The following is a 23123-nucleotide window of genomic DNA, read 5'->3' on the forward strand; positions in this document are numbered from 1 at the left end:
CTAGGAGAGTAAAGTTGCAGGTAAAGGGAGAGGGTTGGAAATGAGGAGAGTGGGATGAAGTATCTAGAGCATACCACTGTCCACTCTCATCAACTGACATATGTCGGACCAGAGTTAAACTGAATGGTATTTCTCATTCATGCTTCAAGAAACAAAGACCCTTACTCTCTCCCCTCCTGTGAATGAATATCCATCCTACACAGAGTTAACGCATATTAAATAATACTGAGAACCATTTATCATACCAGCCTTGATCTAGGAACCAGTGGCAAAAAAGACACCAAAGGGTTCTGCTTTTTTTATCCTATAAACACCAGACAGTGAAGCAAGAGTGACCAATGCAGAAACAGAAAGCAATGATATTCAAGATCAACAGAGGTGGTGATCTTCCAGAGAGAGGACACACCTAGCTCCCAGGCCTGATGGGACATCTTGGTTAGCTGAGTGGTAGAGGGTACAGGAGCCTGATGCTTCAATGCCTGAGAGGGTGAAGCAGAGTTCAATTTCAGTCTCAGAGTGAAGATGACCACAGGACAGTTTAGTGTAGGAAAGTGTAGACCAATTTAACTGCTCCACAGATTATTGCTTCATGGGGAATAGACTGTAAGGAGCAAGTACAGACAGGGGTGGGAACTCAGGAGAGGGTGCTTCTGTATATATTGAGGTGGCAGTGGAAGGACCATGACTCAAGGGTATGTCAGAAGCTGTCAATGAGTCACTGTAAACAGGAAAAAAACGGAATCATAGAAAAAATGAAATATGTCTAGGTTCTTTGGAAAAAGCTAAAAATATAGAAACAAAATTATGTTGTGTCATAGGCCATAACTACTTATATCCCTCTAATAAAGTTAGATTTGAGGTTTGTGTGCTTCAAGGTTGTACATGTTTAAATAGCTCTGAGTATTTTATTAAAGACTATCACTTCACTTCATGTGAAACTGTCATAATAAACACATAGACTCATGTTACTAAATACAGATGCTGGCTATGGGGAGGAACTGGTTTGGAACATCTGTCTCTACAAAGCAGATCACCATGATACCAAGAAATAAATGACTTACAGGAAATAAATTTTAACACTAAGAATCATCTTATAACCATTGTTCATCTTCTGCATTTTTTTCGGTTTATTTTGATTTTGGTTTTGGTTTTTATAGAGACAGTGTTTCTCTACTATCTAACAGCCCTATATGTCCTAGAACTAGCTCTGCTGGCCTGAATCTCACAAAGATCCACCTACCTCTACAGACTAAGTGCTGAGATTAAAGGCATGCACCACCACCACCTAGCTCATCTTTTGTCGTAACCAGTCTTTATACTTCAAAAGACACTCAAAGGAATATCTAAGTAAAAGTAGGGAAACCACACTATACAACATATATCCTACAATCTGGGATCACTCCTGTTTCATACCACTCTACCCCATCTTCAGCTCTCATCTGCAAAAGTGAGCATAAAATTTGAAAGATCCTACAATTGGAGCATGGTAGTTGAAGGTCTAGTAGCAAACACTTCAGGTGCATAAAATAAAAATAAAAGAAAGAAAGAAAATCAAAAAATGGATACGAGACTGAGGTCAGAGGACTAGAAAAGGAACCTTCAAGTACCTCAAAGTCACCATGCTGGTGGGCCAGGGCTGATCAATGAGAGGCAGCAAACACATGAGCTTGGCTGTCACAAGGGGAAGAAAAAGCACTCATCAGGAATCATCAAAGTGTGAAGAAGACCTGACAGCATGGGATGGTTGACAGCATAAAACTGGCAACAAGTCACAAATCAATAGTAGGAGCGGCACTGCCCTATGCTTGAATGCTAGAATAAGAGGGACATCATTACAAAATGAAATTATTTCCAATAGGGGACAGCAGAACTCCACAAAACTCTGAAGAAACACAGCACCTGAGTCCATGACTTGAATAAGAGTTTACAGCAGGACTGCTGACCAAAATGCTATGACTCAAACAACATACAAGGGAAGACTGTGATAATTAAGTTTTGTCACCTTGACAGGATTTAGAATCACCTCGGAACAAACCTCAGTATCTGGAAGGATGTTTCCAGAAAGGTTCAGCTGAGGGAAAACCTATCGAAAACACTAGAGATACCATTCCAGGGCCTGGGGTCCCATACTGAATAAAGGAAGAAAACAAGCTGAGACCAGCATTCACATCTCTATTTCCTAATGCAGATGTAATATGACCAGCCACTGTATACTCTAGATGCCATGCCTTGTCTACCATGATAGACTGTACCTCTTTCTCAAACTGTGAGCCAAAATAAGCCCTTCCTTACTTAAGTTGCTTTATACATGAATTTGTTTGTTTGTTTGTTTTGTTTTTCGAGACACGGCATCTCTGTACAGCCCTGACTGTCCTGGAACTCACTCTATAGACCAGGCTGGTCTTGAACTCACAGAGATCCTCCTGCCTCTGCCTCCCAAGTGCTGGGATCAAAGGTGTGCATCACTACTACCCAGCCCTGGAGAAGCATATTATCACACAACAAAAAAGTAACTGATACCATGACTAAAATGAGATACTTACTACAAATCTACTATGCAATTTTTCTAAGATTCTTTTTTCATTCAGAGCCATATTTTCACTTTTCCTCTTCTTTATTCTTTTTTTTACTAGTTTTTTGCAGGCATACATTTTTCCTGTAGCTCGTACTTGACAGGCACAAACCTAGTTTAAAGGGGAGAAAAAGGCTTATATATACCTGACATTTTTAGGGTATATGAAGTAGACTATTAAAATACTGTGATAATCTTTTCTGGTAAAGGCTGGACAAAGCATGGGATGAGCCAAGGCCATTTGGGTATTGATAACTGGAAGTTTTCCACTGGATTTTCCTGACTCCCAGTTTCTTGTCAATAGTAGCTGCTGGGAGTAAAGTGAACAAAACAGTGTGCTTTATCAAGACACAACGGAACTTGTTTTTGTATGTGATCATGCTGAGTCTATTTAAGTATGTCTTGATATGTCTTTAGATTCTTAGAAAAGCAAAAGTTTTAGAAAATTTGAATAATTCTGAAATTTTTTAATTAAAAGTTTATGGCTAGGCACAATGCCTCCATGTCCTCAGAAAGCTAAAGCAGGGACCATCATCCTCCTGCCAAATATGAATTCAAGATGGTGACCCAAGATCACACAACTGATGGCAAGCAGAAGCAAGACTTGACCCTGGGCTTGCACAGCTCTGAAGTACATGCTGGTCTCACCACACTGTGCTACCTTTGGAACCAGTCATGAGCCCAAATGTTTTCCACTGTGCTTGCCTCAGGAAGCTGAAGATTGACTTTACAACACTTAAAGCATAAGCAAGAGAATTACTGTTGGCAAAAGAAGTAAATTATTTTTTCCCTCCAAGCTCACTGAGATAGGAACTGCAATTGTACCTGTACTGACTCAGTAAGGCTCCCTCTGACAGACATTCAGAGTAGAAACAGACAGCTCATTGTCTTCTGGGCCTTGACTTAGAGCCTAACATACCCAAAAAAGTCTGCAAAGAGCTACCACAGTTAATTCATCCAGCTAATCATTTGTTTGAAAAATCCAAGGAAATGTATCCAAATATAATCTATAACAAGACTTTCACAATGATTAAAACTTGCTGATGTGATCCTACTGAATCAAGATTAAATCATATATGTGATTATAACTTAGAATTTCATTTTTTATTAACATAATATCCAGCTCCCTAAAACATCTTCTCATCTGCCCCTTGCCAAAATCTAATGTTTTGTTCCTGGAGATCAAGAAAGATAGCATGAGCTGAAGAGAGAAAAGTCTCTGGTCTACAACACATTACACAGAGGAATGATTCCTTACACACTATCCCCATGAAGCACTTACAAGTGTTGGGTGAACTGGTCAAATGCAACCCCATAAATTATGGAAGTCTCCAGCTGTATCGGGGTACTCCTCTAACACAGAGATGGCAGTTCTGGCCCACTTCCTTCACCTCAACATGCAAATTGATCTGACAGAGATCACTTGAGCACAGTAACTCTTAATTAAATTAATTTTGAGGCAATGCTGGTGGATTCTGCATTTGTTTTAAAGCACATATATGCTGCAAATCACATCTGGGCAATGTAACTTGTTTCTTATTTTAAAAAGTGCTAGTTCCTAATGGCTTGCCTGTCTTGTGGGGAATTAGAAATTCATAGGCTGAACATGACCACTCCTGATAATTAACAGGACAATTAATGTCCCTTTATATTATCACATCAGAACTGTGCACTATTCTCTATTTTTTTAGATTTATTTATTTATTATGTATATAGTGTTCTGTCTGTATGTGTGCCTGCAGAAGCTAGAGAAGGCATCAGATCTCATTGCAGATGGTTGTGAGTCACCATGTGGTTGCAGGGAATTGAACTCAGGAACTCTGGAAGAATAGCCAGTGCCCTTAACCACTAAGCCATCTCTCCAGCCCCCCCCCCTTTTTTTGAGACAGGGTTTCTCTGTGTAGCTTTGGAGCCTATCCTAGCACTTGTTCTGTAGATCAGGCTGGCCTTGAACTCACAGAGATTGGCCTGCCTCTGCCTCCCAAGTGCTAGGATTAAAGACATGTGCCACCACCAACGCCCAGAAGCACTACTCTCTATCTAACTGCTATAGGTGATCTCTATCCAATACAGCTCTCATGTTTAAAACCTATCCCTCAAGAATCTTTGTGAAGTTTCCCTAAGATTTTCTGAATTCACACATTTTAAAATATTTTTTTAAAGGTGTTGAGTATCATACTTAAGGTTTTGTATATGGGAAGCTAGGGCTATACCATGTTCAATGTACCTAGATCTGAACACTTTTTTTTTTCAGACAGGGTCTCACTATATAATCCAAGTCAGTCTAAAACTTACAATTACAGGCACAAAAGGCATCAAAAGAGGCCCTGAATACCTTTTAATGCAGGTATAAGGTACATATGTATCTATACTGATTTGTTTTTATCATCAGCTTGATGCAACCTAGAATTTGGAATAGGGAATTTCAATTGAGGAATAGCCTCCATCAGACTGCCCTGAGGCATGTCTGTGGGTTACCTTCTTGATAGTTAATTGATAGAGAAGGGTACAGCTACTATAGGCAGTCACACCTCTGGGCAGGTGGCCCTGGGCTGTATAAGAAAACTGGCTGAGCACAACCCAGAGGAAGGAAGCCAGTAACAGCATTCATCCATGGTGCTGCGGCATTCCCTAATGATAGTCTGAGCCCTAAAAGTGTTAGAGACAAACAAACTCTTTCCTTCCTAAGATCCTTTTGGTCATGGTGTTTTAATCAAGTGTATGTTTACACTTCATGGATCACACTAGGACAATGTCTAAACACAAATGAGTTAAATAAGCATATTTGACAATGTCCTCTGATTAGCTACAGTGGCATGGATTTGTGGTCCCAGCTTGCTGAGGTGGCAGGAGTTATTATACCTAGGAGTTTAGAGACAACTTGGGTGAGACATCATCTCTTCAAAAATAAACAGCACTCTATGCAATGTAAATTTTAGAGCTAGGCCTGAATAACAGAAATTTCACAAGCTTTTCAGTCTGCTAACCTGCTAACTTAAATATCAAGCATGAAAAAATAACTCTGTCAGAATGGAAAATGGAAAGAGAAGTCACAAAGATAAGGTTTTTGTTGTTGTTATTGTTTTAAAGCTTAAAGCAGAAATACCTTTTGATCAAAAATTCACCTTCATATCAAGTTGCCTGAAACTATTCTCAAAAAAAAAAAACCATAAAGGAGATAAGTATATCGATAAAGTTGATACATTACCTGAGCTCATGTGTGTAGATGACTGGCTACCTTTCTAACAGAAGTACTGTCGTAACTGGCACAGGTTACTTACCTCTCCAAACCCGCCTTTTCCTAGTACTCTGTAATGTCTGAACGTTTTCTTTGTTACTGGCTGCCTAACCAATTGAAAAAAAAGTTTCAGATCTCACATTGCACTGTTATTTTAAAATAGAAAAGCCTACTTAGAGCTTGTATTAGTCCTATCTGTTGGCCCATGTTGCCTGAAACAGTGCCCAAGACAAAGATGTCTATGATCAGGACTCACAACTCTCAATTTTTTTTACTCAGAGAAACAAGCACATTTAAAATTTATTAAAATCATTGACACAAAATATACAACAGATTGGTTATTCTAATTTAAGATGAATACACAAGCAGCCCATTCTAGGAAATATGTATGTTTACACTTCATAGATCAATTTTTGGCATACTTTACAACTTGTCAAAAGGTTGCTGAGGAAAACTACATAAACATATCATACTTTTCTTTAAGTAAAGTACCTCAAAATGTAAAATGCATATATATGCATGTATGCTGGGTATGGTGGCACATATCTTTAATTGCAGTACTCAGAAGGCAGAGGAAAACAGATCCCTGTTTAAGGCCAGCCTGGTCTACATAGTAAGTTCCAAGCCAACCAGACAACATAATGAAACCTAATCTCAAAAAGTGTGTGTGTTGGGGGAGGGGTTGTCAACTATTAATTTTAGAAATAATAATCACAATAGTACTAATTGAAATACTATTGTGATAGTACTAATAGCAGCTGATGCTTTTGTGGCATTTCTTTGGTTCACCAAATACTGGTCTACACATTGTACATGCATTTCCCAGCAAAGAGTGAAGCAGCATAGGATATGGTGGTTTGAATTAAAATGGCCCCTACAGACTCATGGGGAACGGCACTATTGGGAGGTATGGCCTTATTGTAGTAGATGTGGCCTTGATGTACAATGAGAGTTAACTGCCATTTTAAAGAAAGAGAACAGGGTCCACTGAATCAGAAGGAATTATATAACATTCAATCTACTAAAGATTTCCATGTAAAATAATACATACAACTCAAGATTTTCAGTAACATTTTGACATGTAGAAAACTGAACTGAACATCAAGTAGTATGTATTGTAAAAAGTTACTTTCATTCAGAATTAAATTAAAACCTACCTTTCTAGCCATTTCCATTGTAAAAATCGACAGAAGTATGTACTGTCTTGGTATTCTTCAAATGGTGTTTCACTCAAATAGGTATAGACAATTCTAGAAAATATTTGATCCAGTTATATACATTTATCATAGTTAAGAAGCATTCACTGAGAAAGGTGCTTTATGCACAATTCGGTATACAGAATTGCCATTACAGAGGAACATAGATTCTGGTATCATCAGTGAACATCTAAAATATTTTGAAGAAATGGAATCTTTTTACTCTCTGAAAGTCTAGCTAGTTCAACAATAGCTGTCTACCAATGGAAAATCAAGAATACAGTAGTTGTTCAATCCACAAGGCTGGATGTGGTCTTTAGCATACACTGGAATGCCAAAGAAATGGCTCTAATGTAAAGAAATAAATTTTCCAGAGAGATTGAGGACAACCAGGCAAAAAGCAAGAGCTTCCTTCTTCGATGTCCTTTATAAAGGTTACCACCAGAATGTGTGGCCCAGATTTAAGGCAGATCTTCCCACCTTCTAAAATCTGGATTTAGTGTTGATCTTCCTGTTTCGAATGATTTAGTTAAGAAAAAATCTCTTGGGGGCTGGAGAAATGGCTCAGCAGTTAAGAGCGCTGGCTGCTCTTCCAAAGAACCTGAGTTCAATTCCCAGCAACCACATGGTAGCTTACAACCATCTGTAATGAAGTCTGGTGTACAGAACCCTGTATATATAAGTAGATAAATCTTAAAAAAAAAAAAGAAAAAAGAAAAAATCCCTTACAGGTGTACCCAACCACTTGGGTTTTAGTTAATCACAGATATAGACAAGTTGACAAGCAAGAATAGCCATCACAACTTTATACACAATCATATCTCCTTATGTCATAATTTCCAAATGAAAACAATAACCAGGTCATGATTATGCCTAATATGATATGACTATCCCATGTACAATTGTGAATACATTATAGATTTTAATATAGGTGGCAAAATCCCTTTGAGGGAATATTCTTGTAGTATCTCAAACTTAAATATGATTTAACGGTTGGAACAAGGTCTAAGAATGAAGTAGTGTAAGGGAATTCTGAGTTCTTATGAAAAAACTCCAAGAAAACAAGACTGTAGCACAAATTCTAATTGGTCTTAGTAATAAAATCTCGGAGTCAATTATCGGGGGGTGGAAGCTGAAGAATCAGAGAAGCAGAGTGGCCAGTCACTAGTTCTTACTTCTACCAATGCTCAGATCAAAGGGATGATCCTGTCCTCAGACTGCACTGCTCTTCAGACTACACTGAGCTCCTGTCTCCTCCTGTCTTATATTTCTCTCTCCCCCAAGCCATATTACTCCTGTCTCTACCACCCTGGTGCTGGGATTAAAGGTGTGTGACTTCCAAGTGCTGGGACCACCTTTGTGTGAGCTGTTTCTCTTTTAGACTGCATCAATTTCGTGTAGCCCAGAGTGGTCTAGACCGATCTGTCCCCCAAGTTCTAAAATTAAAGGTGTGTGCCACCACTGCCTAGCTTCTAGTGGCTTAGCTTGGCACTCTGGTCCTTCAGGCAAACTTTAGTTATTAAAACACAAACACACTATCACTACATTTCCCCTTTTGGCTAAAATAAAGAAGGCTATAACTAATATAAGAAAAACTATATGCAGTAAGTACAATAATTACGTATCTTCAGGCAATAAGTACATCAACAATGCCTAGTCCATTTGTATTTGACAGATTCAGAGAAAATATTCCATTATCTAAATCCTATCTTGGTGAGCCCAAGTGTTGTACCTAATTCACTTTCTATTTATTATAACTTGTATTAACAACTCAAAATTATCTTTTTATGTCTCTCAACCTTATATACTTTACATTTCTTTAGTGCATTACTTTTCTGAGTCTGGTAAACAAGAGAAACTATAACTACTTAGTCTTCAACTCCCTCAGAGACCCAAGAAGGAAATATTATTAACTGAGCACTTAGGATCTGTTTCTTTAAAAACACGCATTTGTTCTTGAAATGTGTTTTCATGCCCCTCCTAGGTATAGAAGAGAGGAGTGAGTTTACTTTACTTTATTCATTACAGTTGACTATTGTTATGTTTATAGGTCTCTATGGAAAAGCATGTTGTTCGTTGTGATTGAACATCTTACTAATGTGATTCTTCTTAACTCTCAGAGTATAAACTACCTGATATTCTGAATAAAGTTGGCTATTACATGAGACATTAGTCTACCTCATTTTTATGCTCCATTCTCACATAAACAATTACAAATTCTTAACAAAACATAACAAAAACACTCATATCAATTATAATCTTTGTTTTGAAACTGATCATGTGGCTTTAGCCTTCCTCTACTACCCATTCTGTATTTCATTCACCCTCAGCAAGCAACTCAGCTGGTTTTGGCTCTTTTCCTGGAGTGATCTATACCTCCATTACTGAATGGTCTGTGTCCTTCGTCATCCTGTCAGGATTGGGTTGCTGTACTTCCCCACTGAATTTAGTCACAGGACATGGTAGCACCAAGAGATGTCCTAAAGGATCTCCTTAATACCAGACATAACCTTTCTTACCTCCACTGTGGAGAAGCAATCCGATGGTAAGCAATCCAGAGTCCTCATGGTAGTCTGGATCAATCATCCTTCCTAAATCAGTTATTCCTTTCTTAGTCTGTTTGTTTAAGGACATTAGAAGCCCAAAGACCAGGGGGAAGTATGAGCTTCCAATTCAATTGAATATTTGTACTCTCTCCTGGCAGGTGCAGTTCCCCCTCTGGAACCAAAACTTCTACGCTAGTAGGACTTTAAGTCACAGGAATAGGAAGCAAAAATTTTCCTACTCACTATCACCCTTCTCTAACTCTTAATTCCTGGACCCATAGAACCTGACTATGAGAAAAACTAAATCATATATTGAATATTGATGTAAAGCATACACCACCTTCTGAAGAACCCTACCCCAGCAGTCCAGACTACTGTCTCCTAATTAGCTCTGTAATTGTGTATTCCAAAGGCTATTCCATTTTTCTATCTGGCCAGTTGCTTCAGGATGGTAGGGAACAGGTTAAGACCAATGGATTTCATGATTGTTGGTCCACTGTCTCACTTTTCTAGAAGTGAGTTCCTTGGTCAGAAACAATATTGTGTGGGATACCATGATGGTGATGAGGCATTCTGTAAATCCATGGATGTTAGCTTTTGCAGAACCAGTATGTGCAGGAAAGGCAAATCTATAACCAGATTAAGTATCTACCCCAGTAAAGACAAATTATCCTTTCTACAGAGGAAGTGTCCAACATAGTCAACCTGACCAGGAAAACGGTGTCATATCTTGAGCAGATCTGGCACTGAGCAGCAGCTGTCAGATTTGGTGAGTAGAAGTTCATGTTGTCAATCCCACACATAGCCTCCATCTCTGTCACTATGGTCATTCTGGTTTTGGGCAATGATAGGGTTGGCTGGGAAAAGAGGCTGACTGTCCACAGATTAGGTTATCCTATCTGCTTAATTACTGAACCTTTCCTGCTCAAGTCATCTTTGGATGGGCATTTACATGGGAATGAGTATCTTCTATCTTCATGTCCTTCACCCATCTGGACAGATTCACAAACTTTTCCCCAAATGTCTTTCTCACCATTTTTCTAATCATGCTCAAAAATTTCCAAGTCCCTGACTATCTAACCAATCCACTGAAGAAAAACAAGAAGAAAATGGATTGCTGCTGCGTATCTCAAACTTTACAGATTAGCGGTCAGATAATATCTAACTCATGCAGCTCTTGCACATACTTTCCCATCTTCCAAGACATCCTAAATTGTATCCAGAACAAATATATATATATATATTCTTTTTTCTTTTTGTTCTGTATTGTTGGGTTTTGCTGTTGTTTCCTCTTTTGGAGACAAGGTCTCTTTTTTTAATATTCATTTATTTATTATGTATACAATATTCTGTCTACACGTATGCCTTCAGACCAGAAGAGGGCACCAGACCTCATTACAGATGGTTGTGAGCCACCATGTGGTTGCTGGGATTTGAACTCTGGACCTTCAGAAAAACAGGCAATGCTCTTAACCGCCGAGCCATCTCTCCAGCCCCACAAAGTCTCTTTTTTGAAGATTGATTTATTTTTATGTGCATTGGTGTTTTGCCTGCATTTATTCTGGGTGAGGGTACTAGGTCCCCTGGAACTGAAGTTCCCACTGCATGCGGGAGGTACAAGTGATAAACCACATCTGACCAGAGGAATCTTCAAAGCACAATGAAAATGTCACTTAAATATTCTCAGAGCTTAGGATAAGCTTTTCCACATTTCTCAGGTCTTTAGTTTCCTTTCTGTAAGACAAGTGACTATCCACAGAGCTACAAAAACACCACCTTCTTATTACCAGATTTCCTCAGAAATCACTTTTGTACCATGCTCATGAGGAAGCCGAATTTAGTCAAACGTCATACTTAAGAACTTCCATGCCACAAGGACATGTACTCAACTATGTTCATAGCAGCTTTGTTTGTCATAGCCAGAATCTGAAGACAACCTAAATGCCCCTCTTGACCGAAGAATGGATAAGGAAAATGTGGTACATTTACACATGGAGTACTACACAGCAGAAAAAAAATAACGACATCTTGAATTTTGCAGGAAAATGGATGGAGCTAGAAACCATTATTTTGAGTGAGGTAACCCAGACACAGAAAGACAATTATCACATGTACTCACTCATAGGTGGTTTTTAAACATAAAGCAAAGAAAGCAAGCCTACAAACCACAATTCCAGAGAATTTAGACAACAATGTGGACACTAAGATAGACTTACATAGATCTAATCTACATAGGAAGTAGAAAGTAGAAAAAGACAAGATCTCTTGAGTAAATTGGGAGCATGGGAACCTTGGGGGAGGGGAAAGGCAGGGAGAAGAGCAGAAAAAAATGTAGAGCTCAATAAATATCAATAAAAGACATATGAAAAATTTTTTAAAAAGAAAGCAACTATCATATTATTAATTTTATTATTTTATTATAACTTTTAATATATAAAAAAACCCCACAATTTTGAATGGTGATCTTGTAACAGTGCCAATCCAGTTTAATCAGTTTATGGAATGGTTTAGATTATATATATAAGATTACATTATCTATAAATAAAGAGTTTTAGTCCTTTCTACTAAATTTGGATGCCATTTCTCCTTTATTGTATTGGCTAGAATCAGTGCTGAAAGGGTGAGACTCTAACCAGTCCTAAAGCCTTCTAAAAAAAATCATTCATTTATTCATTCATTCATTCATTCATTCATTTTTTTAGCTTTGGAAGGGAGTCCTGGAACCAGCTTTGTAGACCAGGCTAGTCTTGAACTCACAGAGATTCATCTGCCTTTAATCCCAGCACTTGGGAGACAGAGGCAGGAGGATCCTTGTGAGTTAGAGGCCAACCTGGTCTACAGAGCTAGTGTCCAGACAGGCTCCAAAGCAACAGAGAAACCCTGTCTCAAAAAACAAAACAAAAACAAAACAAACAAATGGTATTGGTTAAATCATTCCAACATACCTAAATGGTTCAAAAGCCCCAAATCTTTTCCTGCTCTGATTTGTGTGTGTGTGTGTGTGTGTGGTTTTTCAAGACCAGGTTTCTTTGTATCTTCTGCCCGGCTCCTGCCATGATTTTTAAAAAAATATTGTGGGACCACTAAGATGGCTCAATGCAAGAGTACTTTCTGCCAAGCCAGACAATGAGTTCAATTCCCAACATCCACAGGGTAGGAAGAGAGAGCCAAGTCTGGCAGGTTGTCCTCAGATCTTCAGACAGGTGCTATGGTACATACTATCCCCTCAGATACATGTGAAGAAATTTTAAAAAGGGGAACATCTACTGCTACTTGGTAAATTAAATCTTGTGTTAAGTTTGTAGCCAGGTGGTGGTGAAGAGGCAAGTGGATCTCAGTGAGCTCAAGGCCAGCCTAGTCTATAAAATGAGTTAAGACAGCCAGGGTAACACAGAGAAACCTTGTCTTGACAAACAAACAAAAGATAAAAATAATAATCATAATTTAATTTTTCATTCCTGAAATAAATACCAAGAAGTCACTGTTTATGTATTAGGTATTCATACATTTAATACATTGTTTAACCTCATTTGCTAGTGTATATTAAATATTCTTCTGTCAATGTTAAATAAGGATTTCTTGTATCTGTTTGACTCTAATATAGGGACAAAGTTGTGTTTATATGAGTTAAAATGCATCCCCTTTTCTATTTTCTAAACGAATGTGAAAGGCAAAATTACCACTTCTAAAAACAGCTGACAACTAGCCACATACCCCTATCGTCTTCAATTTGTGTGAAACTGTACTTTAATAAATGCTTCTTGTCACAGAAAAAAAAAAAGAACTTCCCTGTCCTGTTTCAAAAATACAGATAAAAAATACTTTCAGGAAATGCTTAGATCTAGAAAAAATATTTTTAGACTCTTTTCAAGCTACACACAAGCACTTTGGAAAGCAGAGAAATGATGGCCCAAAATTATCATAGAAATCCTGTGATCTTGGGTCTTGACAACATGACCCGCTTCAATATAACCTTTATGCACATGTGACCATTATTCTTCATTTAACCATTTCTACATAAAGTTACTGAAAGGGATCATCTTAATTGCAAAACTACCCAGATAAGAACTTAACTTGCTAAACCAGAGAGAGAGAGAGAGAGAGAGAGAGAGAGAGAGAGAGAGAGAGAAAGAAAGAAAGTTCAAAAGCTAGGTGGAGGTGGTTCAAGTCTCTTGGCAGATTTCTGAATTCAAGGCCACTACAAAGTGAGTTCCAGGACAGGAAGGACTTTTATACAGGAAAATCCTGTCTTAAGAAAAAACAAAACAAAACAAAAAACAACAACAACAAAAGCTTAACTTGTATAAAATAAAGATTAAAAAAAAAAGACTTTCTGTCATCCTCTATCTTGGAGTTACCAATAGATAATACGTAAACAAGCCAGGTCTAGCACATGATACACGCTTACCATCTTAGAACTTCAGAAGTAGTGGCAGGACCAGAAATTCAAGGCTAACTTTAGCTTACAAAGTGAGTTTTAAGCCCACCTAGGCTTTATAAGATTATGTCTCAACAAACTCAAATACCCATAATATATGCAAGGTCGAGCATAGAACACTTACCCAGCACATTCCTGGAAAACATTTTTAGGGGAGGAATTCTTCTTCAGATTCCATTTACAGGTTTTCACAACAGCTGGAGGTATCTGTGGTAAGGGGACTTCTGACTTCTAAATATTGCACAAACCAAATATAATTAGTTTTTTTCATAGTTTATCAATCATACAAGGACATAATGCCTACTATAAATTTTTGAGTATATGAAATATTAAGTCAAAGTCCTAATCTAGTACTCCCTTCCAGCATTTAGTCTGCTTTCTAGATCTGTTCTTATAAACTCAAAACATGTATAGAACAGAAAACAAGATCTCAAGAAGAATTTGTACACCCATAGCATATCTACTGCCATATTACTCTTGTTAGCCAAAAATAAGACCAGCGGGACTAGGGATATGGTTGATAGAGCATTTGTCTAGCATGCAGCAAGACCTGGGTTTAGTCCCCAGTACTGCACAAGCCTAGCATGAAAAACAGCCTAGGTCCATGAACTGGACATGGCTGGACAGACATAAAAAGGAAAAAGGATTTTGTTTTATATAATGTATGTTTCGTTTGCATGAATGGGCACCATGTATGCAGAGCCAACAGAAATCAGGAGGGCATCAGAAATCAGGAGGGCATCAGATTCCCTGAAACTGGAGTTGTGAGCCATCAAATGGGCACTGAGAGTAGAACCAGGACCTCTAGAAGACAGCCAGTGCTCTTAACCACTGAGCCACCTCTCCAGAGCAAGAAAAGGCTTTTAAAAGGACATTCTTGGGCTAAGGACATAGCCCTGTGTCATAATACTTGTCTTGAGTTCAATCCCTAGCACTGCAAAGTTAATTAATTAATTTTAAAACATTAGAAAAGGAATTTTGACTCATTCTACAACATAAATGATCATTAAGGGAATTACACTGAACAAAATAAGCCAGTTTCAAAAGTATTAATTTCACTTATAGATATATATGTGGGCAGTAAAACTGAAAATGGCAGGAAGTAGAAGAGTGATTGATATGTGTGAGAGAGAAAAGAGATCAGACTGCTGATGTCAGTGCTTTCTTTATGAATGATAAAAAGGTTCTAGAGACTGTTTACATAACAGTGTAAATGTACTTAACATTATTCAAGTATATACACTTAGAAACAGATACCACACACTCTAATCACAGGACACGGAGAAATTAAGCAGGTATTGACCAGGAAGCTTCCACCTGACTAATTTGTTCTCACAGTACCAGAAGGTGCTGTGTGTATTTATCAGGGAGAAAGTCATCCACAATCTTAACCAGCTGTAAACCCTGTGAGCTACAACAATGGACAGCATAGTGAGGTATATTCATGGGTGCAATTGTAGTGCGCATGTTATGGGGATAACAAATCACTTTCCAGGTGAATTTAAGGCCAATTCCATAAGAGGAAACTCAAGCCTATTACTAGCCCCAAACCCATGATCCAGGAGTTCAAAGGCCCCAGGGGTGAATATATTATTATTATTTTGCTAAGGGGACATAGTATGAAACTGCCCTCTAAATTTGTATCTTTATACCCATAGATCAGTAAAGTTCTTAGTCCACACTAGAGGACTTTCTTTGTGTGTATGATTTGATTTATCAGGGACCACACCCTTCTCAAATAATCTCAAATTTTTCTCAAAATTGATTATTTTGAGAAATAATTCTCAAATAATCAATAATTAATCAATTCATATTATATTAAAAAGAAATAGTTGTTGGGTGTAGTAGTGTATGCCTTTAATCCTAGGACTTAGAGGCAGGATGATCTTTCTGATTTCAAGGACAGCCTAGTTTATACAGATATTTCTAGGACTACCGGAGCTAAGTACAGAGATTCTGTCTCAAAAACCAAAACAAAGAAATGGTTAATGTAAATTTCATTGTATATTTTTCAATTACAGTTTAAAAATTTAAGCAGAAATCACAATTGATCAAAATTGTAAATAAGTGTCTATGGAATCCTCAGTCACAATGGGACATCATGTTCCTTACCTCTAGGATTCGGGTACTCTTCTTAAAAGAGGGGACAGAAAGATTACAAGAGCTACAAGTTGGGAAGAACTGAATCAAAGTGGTATCTCCTGGACATGATATGACCACTAGTTATGAACTTTCATTAGCTGTGGCTGACTGCACAAAACCTTCACAGGTTCAAGTCAGTTATCAATGTAGCAAGAAGGGGAAAGGGCTCATAAACCCCCACCTTTAGAAAGGGGGCTACTGGCAGTTGATGGCTTTTGAGGAAAGAAGACTCGGTTTTCATTAAGGGTGTGGTCCCTGATAAATCAAATCATACTCCAGGGCATAGCTCCATACCCTTGAGTTTATGGATGGTGCAAACAGGACTCAGGGGATTATTTTTTTTAAAAAAAGAAGACATAAGTTAGGAGGAGGCAGAGTGTGAGGGGTTGAACCTGGGAGGAATTAGAGGGGAGATGAAAAGTGAATATTATCAAAATACATTGTATGCGTGAAATAAATTCTCAAATAATCAATAATTAATCAATTCATATTATATTAAAAAGAAATAGTTGTTGGGTGTAGTAGTGTATGCCTTTAATCCTAGGACTTAGAGGCAGGATGATCTTTCTGATTTCAAGGACAGCCTAGTTTATACAGATATTTCTAGGACTACCGGAGCTAAGTACAGAGACTCTGTCTCAAAAACCAAAACAAAGAAATGGTTAATGTAAATTTCATTGTATATTTTTCAATTACAGTTTAAAAATTTAAATTACAGGGGCTGGAGAGAGATGGCTCAGTGGTTAAGAGCACTGACTGTTCTTCCAGAGGACCCGGGTTCAATTCCCAGCACCCACATGGCAGCTCTCAACTGTCTGAAGATCTAGTTCCAGGGGATTTAACACCTTCACACCCATGCACATAAAATAAAGTTAAATAAACCATTTAAAAAAAAATTTAAATTACACAAATATCTCTTCAGATTTTTCATCTTCATACAAACAGGAAAATACATGTATATATGTGTATAGCCTTTGTAAGCAGGCACTGACTAAACATTTTATTTGCCAGTTTTACTACTACAAGCACCATTACCACCAACACCTCTAGCTTTTTGGTTCCCACAGAATGGGTTCTTAAAAACAGAATAACCATGCAGGGCAGTGGTGGCACATGCATTTGATCCCAGCATTCAGGAGACAGAGGAAAGTGGGTTTGAAACCTGCCTGGTCTACAGGGGTGAGTTCCAGGATAGTCAGGGCTACTCAGAGAAACCCTGACTCAAAAAACAAACAAACAAACAAAAAATAGAATTATTAGGTCAAAGAATACACACATTAAAAAACTTGAACATTTTATTTTTTATTTACTGTTTGGGTGTTTTGCCTGTATATATGTCTGTGTACCATGTGTGCACAGTACTCTCAGGCAAGAAGAGGGTGTCCAATATTCTGGAACTGGAAAAAGAGACTATTGTGAGCTGCCACATATGCGCTGGAAACCAAACCAGGGTCTGGTTTCTGGAAGAGCAGTAATTGCTCTCAGCTGTTATGTCATCTCTTCAGCCTCGAATACACACATCTTAAATACTGATATTCACCATGAAACTCCCCCTCTACAATGGGTCTACCACTTTGTATTCTCACTGACAATGTCCCTGGGTCCCAGTTTCCTAGTTTTTAAAAAACCTTATGTAGAATTTTCTGGAAAAAAGAAAACACATGAGAAAGTCATCATCTAGATTAAGAAAAAAAAATCCAGATTTTTATTTATAATTAAAGTCCATAAATGAATTCCAGACTGACTTCTGACTATGAGGAATCTAGCTACCATCAAAACTTTCAGTTTTCTACAAAACACATTTACTTTGCTATTTTTTTAAAAAGCAGAGCTGAAACGATAACTCAGCAGTTAAGAGCACTGGCTGTTCTTCCGGACCTGGGTTCAGTTGTCAGCATCCACACTGTGACTCACAACCATCCATAACTCTAGTTCTGGGGAATCTGACACCCTCTTCTGGCCTCCACAGACAACCTGAACACAGGTGGTATACAGATACACATGCAGGCAAAACACTCATAAACATAAAATACAATTTTAGGGCTGGAGAGATGGCTCAGCAGTGAAGAGCACTGGATCCTGAGGACCCACGTTTGATTATCAGAACTCACATCGTGACTCACAACCAACAGTAACTACTGTTCCAAGGGGTCCCACACTCTTCCAAATTTGTGCACCATACTCACAAAACCCATCAAATAAATGATTTTTAAAATAAATTTCAGGGTTCTTATTGCTGAATTATGAAAGTTTCTTACAGTCTGACTATTAGAATATATTGAAAGCTGCATACTTTTTTGGCTATTTCATTTTGGTCTACATCCATTTGGAGTTTACTTTTTGCTTGTGGTATGAGGCAAGAGAACCACTTCATTATTTTATATGTAGATTTCTATTATTCCAGCATCATTTGTTGAAAAGACTATGCCTTCTCCTTCTGGGTGGTCTTGGTGGCCTTATATTAAGCTGATTGACAGTAAGCATATAGGTTTACTTGATTCTTATTCTATGCCACTGACCTGTATATCTATCCTTAATGTACCACATTGTCTTGACTATTCTAACTTTGTAGATGAGAAGTGTGAATTCTCCAATTATGTTCTCTCCACTAGGAATATAATTATTTGGGACCCGTTAAATATAATCTCAGTTTGCTGATTTCTACAAAAGAAGCAGATCAATTCAACGGGGAATATATTGAAAACATATAGAAATTTGCTGAGAATTGACCATGTTAGTAAATACTGTCTTTTGATCCATGAACATATAGTTTTCTCATTTATTTAGATGTTCTTTCATTTTTCAGTGTTTCATTGATGAATATACAAATGTTGTACTTATTCTGTTGTTTCTAAGTATTTTATTCATTTTGATGAAAATATAATGGAATTACTTTCTTATTGTTCTTACTGTATAACTTTACAACAAAATTTTGTGTAACAATCTAGTATCTATCAACCTTGTCAATGTCATTTATTAATTCTAGTAATGTTTCTTATTTATGTGTACATCAATTCCTTATAAAGCTGTTTCTGTCATTTCTTAAAATTATTTGCTCTGCACGCCTTGTTTGCTCAGGTAATATTATTTCCATCTCAGATCTTTAATGAGGTTGAAGACATTTACAGTGCTCCTTAATCTTGTAAGAAAGTAAATTAGGAAAAAAATTAAAAATTAAAAAAAAGTAAATTAGGTTTGAAACTTTAGATTCATCAGGAGAAAATGCAAATGAAGGATTTTCTCTAAATTTGGTAAATACAAATGAACTGGATGTTATGAATGTATTTCTTACTAGATAACTGTTCTTACTGTATAGTTTCATTTTGTTAATACCTTTCCTTTCTATTTGAACAATACCTGATAATCATTCTTACAAAAAGGGAGAAATGTCATGGGAATTTTGTCTGTATTATAGTCTGATGTCCAGTGAAGTCGGGCATTGGTTTGAGAGGCAGGGTTCACATTCAGCTGACTGGAATGGATCACAGAGTTTCCTGAAGGACTCAGGAGAAGAGAAAAAGAGGTCCTCAGAAGAGGAAAAGGTGGGGCCATGTGGTTACACAGCCCTTTTTGAGTCAGAAAATGGATGGTGGTGATGTGTCATGGTCACTTGCAATTCTCTCAGGTTTGTTATTTATCTATTTATTTATTTGGTTTTTCAAGACAGTGTTTCTCCGTAGCTTTTGGAGTTCTGAAACTCTGAAGACTCCATCTCATCTCCCAAGTGTTGGGATTAAAGGCATGCACCACCACCACCTGGCTCTCTCAGGTTTATATCCTTAATATTTATCCCCAAGTTTTATTTTTTAATAAATGATAAATAACAATAACCAGTAACCATGTAGGTGACATGACACCACTGGAGCCATGCTGATCTGACTGGCCTGTGATGTGACCCAGAGCCATGGTGTCATCTAGGCCTGCGCCGCTGCCAAGGGCCATATGTGGGTCATGGCCTTGCAGCTAGGATCTGAGTCAATGTCTGTGGCTTCTGTTGCAACCAAGGGCTATGTGGTTTTCTGTGGTCTAATCGGTCATCTGGGACCATATTAGTGCTCAGAGACCATGCTGCATTAAGGGCCATACAGACCTAAGAGGCACATACTGCTATTTAGGGTCATGGTGACTTCTTGGTCAGGGCTGGGGGCCATATCTGGGTCTGTGACCCTACTGCAGTCAGGGTCTGTCTTGATGTTCATGGCTTTTATTGCCAAGGGAGCTATGTGGATTCATTGGGTCTGGGCTGCCACCTGGTGCCATGTTGTGTCCAAGGGCCATGCTGCTTCTGGGGCTATGCTGGTCTGGGTGACTTGTGCCACAACCTGGGGCCACAGTGACATCCAGAACCAGGCTACTGCCACCAAGGTGGCTGCCAAGGACCATGTCTGGGTCTTATCACAGTCAAGGTCAGTGTTGAAGTCTGTGGCCCATGTTGCTACTAAGGGTGATGTGGAAATCCAGGGTCAGAATAGCCACTTGAGTATGACACCTTCTTCTAACTTCAGTAAGGCACTGCATACAAGTTGTATGCATTATATACAAGTTGCCTGCATATAATGCAGGCAAAATACTCATATACACATCAAAAATAAAATAAGGGGCTGTAGTTCTTCCAGAGGACCCAGTTTTGGGTCCCAGAACCCACATGGCAACTCACAACCATCTCCAGTTGTAACTCCAGTTCTAAGGGATCTGACACCCTTTTCTACCCTCCATGGGTACTGCTTATACACGGTATACAGACATACATGCAGGCAAAACAACCATTCATATAAAACAAAAATAAAATCTCAAAAATAAATTTTAAAAACGTTTTTAAAAAGAAGAACAATCAAGGAAGATTCTAATATCAACCTCAGGCCTCGAGATGCACATGCACACATGTGTACTGATACTCAAGCACATACATACATGTGCACATACCACACACATACAAATACATAAAAAAGAAAAAGGAAAAAAAAAGAAGTTCACAAAAATCTTTCACCAAATGCTATAGTTTGCATATCTCATTTCTCTAAAACTCAGATTGAGATTTAGCTGGCATTTCAGAGATATGGGGATCTAGGATCTTTAAGAAATGTTTAGGTCATAAGTACAGAGCCTTCCTGAAAGGATTAATGTCCACCGAGAGCAGTGGTTCTCAACCTTCCTAATGTGGCAACTCTTTTCTAATACAGTTTCTCATGCCATAGTGACCGCAATCATAAAAATATTTTCATCGCTACTTTGTAAGTGTAATTTTGCTACTATTATGAATCATAATGTAAACTATCTGCTATTTCCAATGGTCCTAGGTGGACCCATAGATTGAAAACCTCTGGTCTAGAGGATAGGCGTGCCCCTTCCTACATTCTCTTTTTGCCCTTCTCTAATATTATCCTTAAACTTTGTATAACTTTTATTCTTTTTTGCTAATTTTTGAGTAAGAGTTTCAGGATGTAGTCCTGGCTGGCCTAGATGAAACTCACTATATAAACCAAGCTGGCCTCAAACTCACAGAAATACACCTTATTCTGTCTCCTGAGTGCTGGGATTTAAGATGTGCACCATCATATCTAGCCAAAACTCTGTTCATCTTTATGGCATACATTATAGTAATTAAATGCCTATACAGCAATGTGTATTCATCAATCAGAGTAATAAGAATTTCTATCTCTATCATTTCTATCTAATCATTATTGATGTAGCCTGAGAATCTCATACTCTTCTAGTCAATTTGAAACATATCAGGGTGTTTCAACTAATAATTACCCTACTGTGCTAAAGGACAATCAGAATCTTTCCACTCCTTATTTTTGATTCCCTCTTATTCAAATTTTTCTATCCCCATTTCCCCCTATTTTCTACAAGGCAGACTTTTTGGTTTTACAAATCAGTCCCTGTCCTTCTTCCATGTGATACCACAGTCTCTACATGTTTGGCACCTGGCACTGATATCTACTAGCTGTGCAAGTTTGGATAAGTTACGTAACTATGCCTTTCAATCCAATCACATAAAAATAGTAAGTACATCACCAGGTTGTTGGGAAGATGAAGTGATTTACTACATGCATAAGGCTTAAAGTAGTCACTAATGTTAACTACCATTGCTAGTAACACTTCTACTGTTACAATATAGGACCCTTCCCAGAACTGAGGATGATCTCTGCCTCTCTCTGTCTCTGTCTCTCTGTGTATATAGATGTGTGTACTGAACCTGGAGCTTACTGACTGGCCATCAAGCCCCTAAGTTGCTCATATCTCCACCGACCCAAAACTAAAATTACAGGTATGCATCAATATTTTATATGAGTGCTGATGATCTAGACTTGGGCCCTCATGCTTGTACAGTAAGCTCTTAGCAATTAAGTCATCTCTCTAGTACTGCTAAAAAGCCTACCAATCAGAAAGGAAGTTATTTTTTTTTTGTTTTTGTTTTTGCTTTTGCTTTTGTTTTTGTTTTTTCAAGACAGGGTTTCTCTATAGCTTTTGGAGCCTGTCCTGAAACTAGCTCTTGTAGACCAGGCTGGCTTCGAACTCACAGAGATCCTCCTGTCTCTGCCTCCCAAGTGCTGGGATTAAAGGGGTGCACCACCACCGCCCGGCAGAAAGGAAGTTATTTATAGCATTAATTTCAGTTATAACAAGTTTTAATAAGCTGCTTTTGCTGAAAAACATTGGTTCCTGATCTGGGTTTGGACTTACAAAGGTCTTAAGTTTTACTTCACAACATAACAGTGACTAAAATAAACATAATCTCTTACCTTATTCTAAATCTCATCCTTATACCCAAGATAAATCTAGCTACTACCCCTCATTCAAGAAGCCTCTCTATAAAGCAAATGGAGATTATCATAGAAAACCACAACTGGACGTGATGCTAAGATCACTGGGAGCCTAATCTCAAAAGATATATCTAGCCGGGTGATGGTGGCTTGACTTTAATCTCAGCACTTGGGAGGCAGAGGCAGGTGAATCTCTGTGAGTTCCAGGTCAGCCTGGTGTACAG

General features: G+C 38.1%; 1 protein-coding gene across 7 annotated transcripts in view; it reads right to left on the reverse strand.

Annotated features, from left to right (window-relative positions):
* Grk4 (G protein-coupled receptor kinase 4) overlaps positions 1-23123 on the reverse strand; it is a 79607-nt gene that overhangs the window by 45910 nt on the left and 10574 nt on the right. For 6 of the 7 annotated variants that reach the window (XM_085692019.2, XM_085692020.2, XM_048414799.3 and 3 more), the window contains exons 5-8: positions 14115-14221; positions 6968-7060; positions 5854-5917; positions 2544-2684 (exon numbers count right to left, since the gene is read on the reverse strand). In XM_085692019.2, the coding sequence (XP_085548145.1) occupies positions 2544-2684; positions 5854-5917; positions 6968-7060; positions 14115-14221 (405 nt within the window). The remainder of the gene's footprint in view (positions 1-2543; positions 2685-5853; positions 5918-6967; positions 7061-14114; positions 14222-23123) is intronic. The other variant, XM_048414803.3, reaches the window with a different exon arrangement.

The sequence above is a fragment of the Myodes glareolus genome, chromosome 8 (assembly GCF_982192425.1).
Source record: "Myodes glareolus chromosome 8, mMyoGla1.1, whole genome shotgun sequence".
NCBI lineage: Eukaryota > Metazoa > Chordata > Mammalia > Rodentia > Cricetidae > Myodes > Myodes glareolus.